The 10584-nt window shown below is 38.0% G+C and overlaps 1 protein-coding gene across 1 annotated transcript; it reads left to right on the forward strand.

Moving 5' to 3' along the window:
* The first annotated feature begins 8225 nt into the window (after nt 1-8225).
* Nucleotides 8226-10335, forward strand: LOC144708791 (pentatricopeptide repeat-containing protein At3g12770-like). The gene is made up of 2 exons (XM_078582227.1): nt 8226-8559; nt 8677-10335. The coding sequence occupies exons 1-2, from the start codon at nt 8233-8235 to the stop codon at nt 10060-10062; spliced, it is 1713 nt and encodes a 570-aa protein (XP_078438353.1). The 5' UTR covers nt 8226-8232; the 3' UTR covers nt 10063-10335.
* The last annotated feature ends 249 nt before the right edge of the window (nt 10336-10584 follow it).

Genomic DNA, 10584 nt, shown 5'->3' on the forward strand with positions numbered 1-10584 from the left:
TCAGAGTTGCAGATCAAAAGTAATGGCCGTTTGAAGTTGAGCCAATCCTAGCCCTTGATTTCCTTCTCTCTCCTCACCAATGTCCTCGTTTTCTGTGTCCGTTAAGAAGTCACAGCACTTGAGATTCCACACTTTTCGTATTTTGTGCGGGCGCTTTTCATATTCTGCATCACGTGTACATAAAGAAAGGACAAAGAAAAACAAAAGAAAAAGCATAAAAAAACTCTTTCTCGAGGTTGATGTAGCAGCGCGTCAACGCGCCATGTCACCCTTTTTCTTCTTTCTTCTTTTTTCTTTTGTTTTAAATGAGTGGACGTGAGCATACCACATCATCCTGCACCAAAAAAACTTTTAAAATTTATATTAATAAAATAAAAGCCCAAACGATATGTATAAATATATATTTCGACTTAGAAAAACATGTCTTTCCAAATGTAATGTCGAGCAATTCCAAAAAAAATATTCTGTCTCAAATTATATTCTTTTAGAATTTATTTTTTTTAAAATCCCAAAAATGCATAAATTCAGAAAATTATACTAAAAATAGATTTAATCAACTTAAGCTTGATAATATGAAAATATGTGTGATTTAGTGCAAATATACATGTAAATATGAAAATATTAAAGCGCTAAACATGCATGTTATCAGTATCATTACATTCATCCAATTGGGTATATTCTGATGTGTCTTTATAAATCATTGACCAACCAAAAAGTTCTGAAACTATAAGACTTTATAGCACCATCTAGTGGGTCAATTACAAGTGCATAGAGATTACAATGTTATAGGTAAAAATGTTTTGTAGAGTAAAAGTCCCAATGAAAGAATTTATCAGTCAAATTGAAACAATGTTTCTCAGGATGCACACTTGGACTAGCTCCCTTTGTGTTGCTATACTTCGGATTACCGTATCCTATATTGATGATGTATGGTAGCCTCGTGAGCAACTTCTCTCAGTATTAAGGTTACTTGGATCTTGTTGAGGAGCATACTTGATGGGTATATTTAAGTATGTGCTGAAGGATTATAACCTCACACAAAGAATTATGCTGAGAGAACTTGTGCTGAAGGATTGTAACCAAAAGTTCTGAAACTATGTAACTAATAATTTGTGAATTCCAATACCTTAATACAAAACTGACTGACATTCTGTAACTATTTTTTTGCTGTTCCTATGAAAATCTTCATTGATAGAAATGACAAGAAAATGGTTGAAGGTTTGTATAAAACTTTGAAAGAAACCATATCAAAGTTCATAGTGTATAGCACATGCCCTCAACTAGAGTTTGGTCATCTGATATCCATCTAATATCTGGTATCAGACAACCGATATCCTATATCCAAATAAATCAGGATGGCTTCTGATACCAGATATCGGACATCGAACGGATATTGACATTCGTATGTAAAACAGATATTGAGACAGATATCGGATAGTTATGGACGAGGCGGTTATCGGATACTGGACATTGGCTTTTGATATCCTGATATCTGAATATCGGAACTGGTATCCGAATATCAAAAACCGATATCCGGACGACTTGTGGTTGGAGTCTTGTAATACCATAATGGGTATATATGATACGAGGTAAATTATGTCATTGAAATCTTTAAATATAGTGTTATATTAATGTTCCCTATGAAATCGCAGTATTTCTACTACAATATGAATTATAATGGTAAATAACTACATAAATTATATAAAATATATTATATTTTCTAAATTTCAAATTTTGTGAAATTTCGACGCTTAATTATTATTCAGGAAAATTTTGAGATACCGATCACATTTAACCCGTCCGATTCCCTTCCGACGACCAAGATTTGGCCACATGGCCCCGCAAAAATCACTTTCTTCACATTTTACCCAAAAGTTCCTACTTTAGTTTCTGCACCAAAATGGACACCACCCAAAAATAATTGGATAACTGTCCCTTCGATTCTCTGTCCTTCTCATTTCCCTAAGAAAACCATAAAAAAATCCAAATTAATTCGATAAGACCCTGCAAATATTTTTATTGGATTAAACACCTGCAATGCGCAACCGGGAGCTGATTTAAGGACACATTTTAAACCAAATTTAAAAAGTGTCACTTGGACTTTATAAATTACTCTAAACTCCTATTTTCCTTATAATTATATCCTTTCTCTCTTTAAAAAGTCATTTCTTCCTGGAATACATTCCCAAAAATTCAATAAAATTCTATAAAATTATAGAAAATTCAGTAATTCATCCCACACTAATTTAACATTAAATTTAGTTTTTAAACCTGCCTATCCGTTTAAAAAGAGTTATTCCAAACTTTACTAAATTCCATAAAATTCATTAATTAGCAGAAAAATTATAATAAAATATGAATTCACTTGGAATAGTGATTAAGATGTAAATATATGATAGCAGCCCTATTATAAACTCTTCAAATGGATAAAACTGTGCTAATTATTTTGAATTAGGCACGGAATTTAGGTTGTTATCAGCTTATATGTTAATTTAATCTGAAACTTGATAATAGTTATAGTGGTTGTAAAGCCTAGGACATTATGTTAAAAATTATATGAACATTGTTCATTAGGTGTTAGGTGGGCTTATTATTAGGAAAAATAATATGACTTTGAGTTTAAATTACTTATTATTTAATTAAATCTGAAAGTAGATAATAATTATAGTGGTTGTAAATCTTAGTGCATTATGTTTAAAAATTTAGGAACATTAGATGTTAGGTGGGATTATTAGTAGAAAATTATAACAATTTAGAGATTAAGTAGCTTATATGTTGATGTAATCTGATACTAATATATACCATTATAATAATTTGAGATGCTTATATATACCATTTTAATTTTAAAATGGCATGTATAATTCTATGTATATTTATATTTTTCATATTTCATTATTAACCTGTAATACTCTATTATAATATGAATTAAAGTGGAAAATAACTACATAAGTTATATAAAGTTTATAATATCTTCTCCACACCTATCTATATTTCTAAATTTTAAATTTTGTAAATTTTATATACTTCTAAACCCAATTATCATGCAGGAAAAGTTTGAGATACTAATATATACCATTTAATTTTACATTCCCTGCATGGATAAGTGATGGATTAAGTGATTTTAGAATTTCAGAACTACAAAATGTTAAGAAGCTTAAAAAATTATTTTTGCAACAAAAGAAGCTTCTTCTATGATCTTTCAGCCACAAAATTCATCCTCCATCATAATATTTGTTTTGTCCATCAGTCCATGAAAGGTTTGTATGTGCTTGGTCATCGCCTACATAGTGAAAGACAACAAATAAAATATGATGAGTATTTAAAAGATGCATTATACGACCAGGGATGTTACAGATGTGTACCTCGACATGATGCAACGACCCCATATTCGCCGTCTTTACCATCCGAATCCAGCTTGACATCATTGTACGATCACTTATTGTCTGAACGCAGCCAACACTTCAGAGTGATGAGTGTTTCAATGCTTATTGGTGATAAACATATACTCTTGTAAGTGACAATAGCATGCCCTACAGAGAACATTTGTTCCATAGGAGCAGTCATTGCACAAACGGGCAATAATTCTCTTGTAGTTGAGGCGAGTAAAGGGAAGTGTTTGCCCCTGTGCTGACCCACCAAGATAGTAGTGTAAAAACTCCCTCATCAGGCACGACTTCAGTCAAATATTTACCAAACTCACCTAAGGCTGACCTCCTTGACTCTAGTGTACGTTGGACTTTTCGCATAGCGCTCCATAGCTAGAAGTCCAACTCTCTTCAATGGGACCAGCCATTGGATGTGTTAGCGAGTCACGTGGCAAGAGAGGTCCTATGTAGGTGATTGTTGACTCTTTGACGCTCTCACCGAGCATGGACCCTTTGTGGAACGAGTCCATTAATGGCGTTGTGGTGATTGGTTCATTGCCCACTGGAGTTCCGCATATTGCGCTAACTTGCATTGCATCGCCTTGCACGCTTGGGCCATGTTGGAGTGATCTCCTTTATGCAAGTGTAGTACACAGGAGAAGATGGTTCTGTCTTCAATTTTTTGGACTACATCGTCCATATGTCGTAGGAGACCTTCGATAATGAACAACACAACACATATGGTTGGCGTCTCTATCCGGCTAACATGATTAGTAGAGACACAAAACTGACCAAGAATGTGATAGAATTCTTTCACCAACTCCCACTCGTCCTTAGATATCTTTTACAAATTCCCTTTTGTGCTAAAACACTTCCACACTTCATCAATCACATTGTGTTTCTTTACAACAGTGGATAACATAGTATATGTGTTGTTCCAATAGGTCGGACAGTCCAATGTGACCATGTTACTTTCTTCAACATCAAGGTCTTCTTCACACACTTTGGCATACTCCTATCGTACTGAGTAGAGCTTCGAAAGCCACGCAACAGCATTCGCACCATTGCTACTGCATCTCCCAAATATAACAAATGACGTGCTCCATCATTGTCAGTTGCTAATAATATATCTTTATGTAAGTTGCTCCCTGTACACCCACTTCTCGTCCACCCAATGAATGGTGATGCCTAAAAGAACAATACCATTCTCTACAGTCCATCCGTCTATAGTGAGAGACACTTGGTCCACACTATCCCATAGCTTCTTCAACCTTTCCTTCATGTGGGCATGCATTTGGATCGTCTAGTGCTTCACCACCTTCAAATTTGGGGGTCTAAGTCCACCTGTGTTGCGTTGCGCCACAACTCTTTTAATGCAAAATTTTGAACGATGTTCCAAGGGGAATCTGTTAAGCAAATGAAATGCACAATGATATCCTTTTTCTCTTCAAGGGTATGCCCCTTTAAAGGTCCTTGTTGGATCGCCCCTCCATGTGGTTGGTATTCTATAGCCAAGGTTATTGGTGGCTACTTCTCATCAACAATGCCTTTTATCTCTACATGATGTGAAGGATGACAATATTTGAAATGTCTACAAAATACATTAGTGCTCATGTTATGTTGCCGCTTGATCACTCTGCTCCTACTATGAGGGTTCTTCTCATGACATAGTAAGCATGCATAGTACGCATCACCAATAGGTACGAAGTAGTCTATCATGACTGATCTGTTTGGTCATGGATGACTTTGTGCAACATGAGATCTTCTACTGTCGATATCCTGATGACCTTGGGTCCCTATCCCAGAGGTGACTTGGGGCAGGACATTACTTCCAGATATGTTCATACTTAGAAGAACCATAAGTGGGTTATCAGCATTTGTTTCTACTAGAATACATGAAGAAATAATAATACAAACTTTCAAGTATAAAGGGTCAAATATTCAGAAAGTATGTTCTATCACTTAAAAGACATTAACAAAATGTGAATGATATAATAAAGGAATTATAAAATATTCAGAAAGGAGAAGTGAATGATAACCCATTCAACAAGTTGCCAACATCAAAGATTAAGGGAGTGAAGGGAACTTCCAAAAATCTCAATTTCCAGATTATTTGATGTTGAAATTTAATCGGCATTCAAATCATCTACTGTTGATATCTGTGAAATAATTCATGTTATAACATAATTGAGGAGACAGAAGATGTTAGCTGCACCATTTAAGGAAACACTTGAGGACGAAATAGAGAATGATAGATATTATGTTGATGTTAGGAATTACACAGCGAAATAATCAAACCCGTCATAATATAATCCTCACATTCCATTTATAAAATCTCTCAAGAGACCAAAGAATACCTTGATCGATAACCAAACTCACAAAAACCCTTAAAGAGCCTATTATCACTATCAATATCCAAAAAAACAGTCGTTATTGATACAAATATGTCAAAGACTTGTGCTCACCTTGTAGGATTCAGAAAAGAACTAAGTTATTGTAGTATCTCATTTCCATTTTTTTTTATCATATTCTTGAGAAGATAAAATACCCTACGTGCACCATTGATAAGACATGAAATTGGTAGGATAGTATTATCTCTATCCTTTCTGTATTTTGCGTCTAATCTGAACTTTATGTCTAGGGATTTCCATGAAAGGTTTGAAATTTGTTATATTTGGGCCATAATATTAGAAATAAAGTTATAAGATGCATCCATTAGGGAACAGTATGGGGCATTGGAGGATTCGATAGTGGGGGTAGAAAACTATCATTTTCTTTTATATTTCAAAAACAATATGAAGTGACAGAGTATTTGACTATATTTACCACAACTTAGGCAGATCCTTCTTATGCCCAGACAAGGCGAACCAAATAATGGGAGAAAGGGATAGTGGAATTTAAATTGGGAGGAAAAATTCAAATTTAAATATGGTTTTAATAGTCATGCAAAGGTAATGAGATAAGAAGATCAATTGGAAGGATTTTTCCTGAAATTTTAGATAATAACTAAAAAACAAGAGACATCAGAAATTTTATTTAATATTCATCAATTAGTTCATCTTTATTTATCGCACTGAATAATACATGTTTTGTGTAATGGAATAAACTACTCATATAGCAGGACAAAAAAATAAAATGAATAGTGAGAGGTAAGGAATAATTCTTTATAGGAGTGTGTTTATTATTATTTATAATCATTTCTTGACATGCATTTAATTGTCTAAAATTTTATACAAACTTTCAATTGATCTTTGTGCTGAAACCTAGTCCTCTAATCAGTATTCCCTAATCCAAAAACCATCGAGCCACAAACTGAAAATATTGCCTTATTGATCAAAATAAATGTCTCCTCGTGTGACTTTTGATGTACTTTGGTATTTCATTCAACAAATAAACATCTTCTAATTAAATAAATTTTCCTAGTTAATTTCATCATTCACAAATAATGTTTTAATAAAATAGTCGATATTATCTCAAATATTTAATATCTATGATATAAAACTTAGCATATATCCTTCCAAATGTTATAAAGCAATAAATATCAATGAAGTCGTGTAAATAATAAATGAATTCTGTCTGTCTCATATTAATAAATCAATTTAATATTCATATTTATCAAATGATACTATAAAAAATACAGTACATATGGCTTTGAAGAAATTCGTTTAGCGGTTAAAATTAGTCCCTAAAACTGTAGGGTCCACTGACTTCGCCATGAAGTATAAGGTACTAATGCATTTTCATTCATTCCAAAAGTGTTGTTTTCTGAATATATGATGTCTTGTAAGGTATTGTCAGTATATATGTGCCAATGGTTTCATCTGTGTGGTGTATAATTTAATCTCCACTCAACTCTTAAATACTCTATAAATGTTAATTTTGAGATGAATATTTATCTTATCAATGATGGACACTTTCTGTGAAATTCATTAAATATGTAGAGCCCAAGTCCAAGGAGATAGGTCTGGCGGAGGACTCTTGAGCATAGACTGGGATGACATTTTTTTCTTATTTGGTGGTCTAATTTTTGGGTAAAAATCAGACAATCCATTGAATCATATAGAACCCATGAATACAACTCAAATGTGATGATTCAAAATCAATTTTCTCTTGAAATAGAAGTTGGAGTCATGGGATTTAAATTTGAGAAACATCATTTAACATCTACATACACTTATATAAGAAAGAATGATTAGAACATAATTCAGATCAAGGAAAATTTGAAGACTGACTTAAATGCTGGATGGGAGCCAAATTTAATGGTGAGTGTTGGGAACGAGCACTTGAAGAAAAGTATGCATAACTTTATCAGGATTGGACAAGTGAGATTGACAAAAAAGTTACCGAGTTCATGATGAAATACCCTTAGACCTGATATCATGGGGCTATCGTAATATATTTGAATTATTACGTTAAAAAGTGAAGACCTTGCTGATGGAACATTCATCCATTCTAATTATGATTTTTTTTATCAATGACAGGTTGCACAAATGGGATGGAGCTTCCAATTTACTCTTATAGAATCATCATGAAGTGCTCAGACAATCTTTTACCCTTTTGAACCAAAACATAAAGAATAATAAAATCAGACAAGAGAATCATAATCTGATTTAACCAAACTATGCCTTAAATAAATGCTGACCTAATAGATTATCTAAAATAGAATCAGTTCATAAATCAAAAGAGTCCAATAATTGTTATCATCAGTGGCACTCACATATCAAGAAATTAAATATGGTTCTAGTTTTATGTATCAAAGTTTGTTTATGATTCTTATTTATTCATTGTTTGTGAATATGTGAATATGTACACCTATTTAACCACAGAGTGAATGCATGAATAGAAAAAACCCACTAAAAACAGATGAATGAACTCAGCCACTACAACTCTATCCCGGCCCCTGCTCTGCAACTCCATCAGCACCTTCCCTTCCATTTCCTATGGATTGACAGATCAGTACTTCGCCTCCCTCATCGACTCCTCTTCTGCTCCTTCCCAAATCCTTCAAACCCACGCTAATCTCACCACCTCGGGGCTTCTCCGACGCGGATTTCTCCTCACCAAGCTCATCCACGCCTGCTCCCATCTGGGTTTGGTCGGCCATGGCGGGCAGCTCTTCGAAGCCCATGACTGCCCGGATATCTTCCTCTTCAATGCCGCCATCAAACTCTATTCCCAGCGCAACCCACGTCAGGTATTCTCTCTCTACTCCCGTCTGCTCAACGCCGGGGTCCGCCCAGATAAATTCACCTTCCCTTCCGTTATACTGTCCTCCTCCGGCCACCCATGTCTCCCCGCCGTCCATGCTCAGGCTCTCCGCCATGGCTTCTCCTCTGACGCCTTCATCCAGAATGGGCTGCTGGCTGCCTACTCCAAGCTCGCCCAAATGAAAATTGCCCGCAGGGTGTTCGACCAATTGCCTGACAGAAACCGAGATGTCGTCTCTTGGACCTGTATTGTCTCCGGGTACGTCCAGAGCGGGCGGCCTGGCAACGGGCTCGAGCTCTTCGCCATGATGCTCGCCTCTGCCTGCCCGGTGGCACCGGACTTCGTCATGCTGGTCAGTGTGCTCAAGGCCTGCGCCGAGCTCGGCGAGCTCCGCAATGGGGAAGCTCTCCATGGGCTGGCCGTGAAGCGTGGGCTCGAGCAGGAAGAGGATTTGCAGGTGGGCTTGATCGCTTTCTACGCCCAGTGCGGCGAGCTGGGGCGTGCCAGGGCCGTCTTCGACCTCGCCGGCACGTCCCCGGCTTTGCTCCATTGGAATTCTATCATCTCCGGCTATGCCAAGAAGGGGGAACCCCGCGAGGCAGTGGCGCTCTTCCAGAAGCTGACCCGGCATCCTCGTCTCCGGCCCGACTCGGTCACGGTCCGGGCGGCGATCATGGCGGCCGCAAGGCTCGGCTCTCTTGAGACAGCAAAGCGTGTCGGTGCCTGCGCCGGCGAGCTCAAGGGGGATGTGCTCGTGGGGACAGCTCTGGTGGATATGTACAGCAAGTGTGGGAGCCTTGAGCTGGCTCGTGAGGCGTTCGACCACATGCCACAGAGGGATGTCATTGCCTGGAGTGCTATAATTGCTGGGCATGCACTCCATGGCCGAGGCCGGGAGGCAATTGGGCTGTTCCAGGAGATGCTGCTCGCCGGCATCGTCCCCAATTCAGTCACTTTCCTTGGAGTCCTGTCGGCCTGTAACCACTGTGGGCTAGTTGGGGAAGGGGCCATGGTACTTGCCACCATGAGAGCCCATGGCATGGAGCCGCGGCGCCGGCACTTTGCCTGTGCAGTGGATATGCTTGGGCGGGCTGGGAGGGTGGCGGAGGCCTGTGAATTGATGGCGGTGATGCCGGCCGAGTCCAGTGCTGCTGCCTGGGGTGCGCTGCTCACCGCGTGCCGGGTGATTGGGGATGTGCCGACAGGGGCGTTGGCGGCAGCGGAAGTTGCCGCCATGGATCCGGCCAATGTCGGTCATCTTGTGCAGCTTTCAAACCTCTTGGCTGGTGCCGGCATGTGGGCCGAGGCTAGCAGGGTACGAGTGATGATGAAGGAGAGAGGGCTTGCCAAGGCCTCTGGGAGCAGCATTGTGGATGTGGATGGCAGCATGCAGGAATTCAGATGTGCTGACCATTCTCACCCTGCATCCAAGGATATCTATCAGCTGCTATATCTTTTGGAGATGAACTCCAAGGAGGGGGAGCTATGACTATTTCCAGCTTTATCCTGACTAAAACTGGTTCTAACTGCACTTCTCAGGGGGCTTCAACCACAAAGGAATACGGACCCTAACATATTATGCATGAGACATCAAGCATCAAATAGAATAATGACCATTTCTGTCCTCGGGTGAAACATTTTCTTTCATACCTTTTATAATTAATGTCCTTTCATTTTTCATGTATCTGAATTTAAGTCATCTCTATAAGATTTTAGGGGATGAATACTTTGGTCCTCAGGTGTAACATTTTCTTTCTCGAGACGATGATCTTCCCATCTCCCCTTCCCATACTTAATCATTTGCTTTATCAATCTCTACCTTGTCAGCCTGTTTTATCTGGAAATTAAAGTTGGATTTCATTTTTAATAAAAGACGGTCTTTGGCAGACCCTGCCCAGGTTTTATGAATAAGAAACTTCTAAAATAAATGACCAGTGTAGAGAGTTTTAGGGCATCAACAAAGACATGACTGGATAAATGAATGATGTGTCGTCATTTTGATGAATCGCCT

This window comes from Wolffia australiana, chromosome 10 (genome assembly GCF_029677425.1).
Source record: "Wolffia australiana isolate 7733 chromosome 10, ASM2967742v1".
NCBI lineage: Eukaryota > Viridiplantae > Streptophyta > Magnoliopsida > Alismatales > Araceae > Wolffia > Wolffia australiana.

Bases quoted from the DNA above. Each gene is read 5' to 3' on its own strand.
- LOC144708791 (XM_078582227.1), top strand. From the start codon at position 8,233: ATGAACTCAGCCACTACAACTCTATCCCGGCCCCTGCTCTGCAACTCC. The intron at 8,560-8,676 runs GTATTCTCTCTC...GTCCATGCTCAG, and splicing joins CCCAGCGCAACCCACGTCAG to GCTCTCCGCCATGGCTTCTC.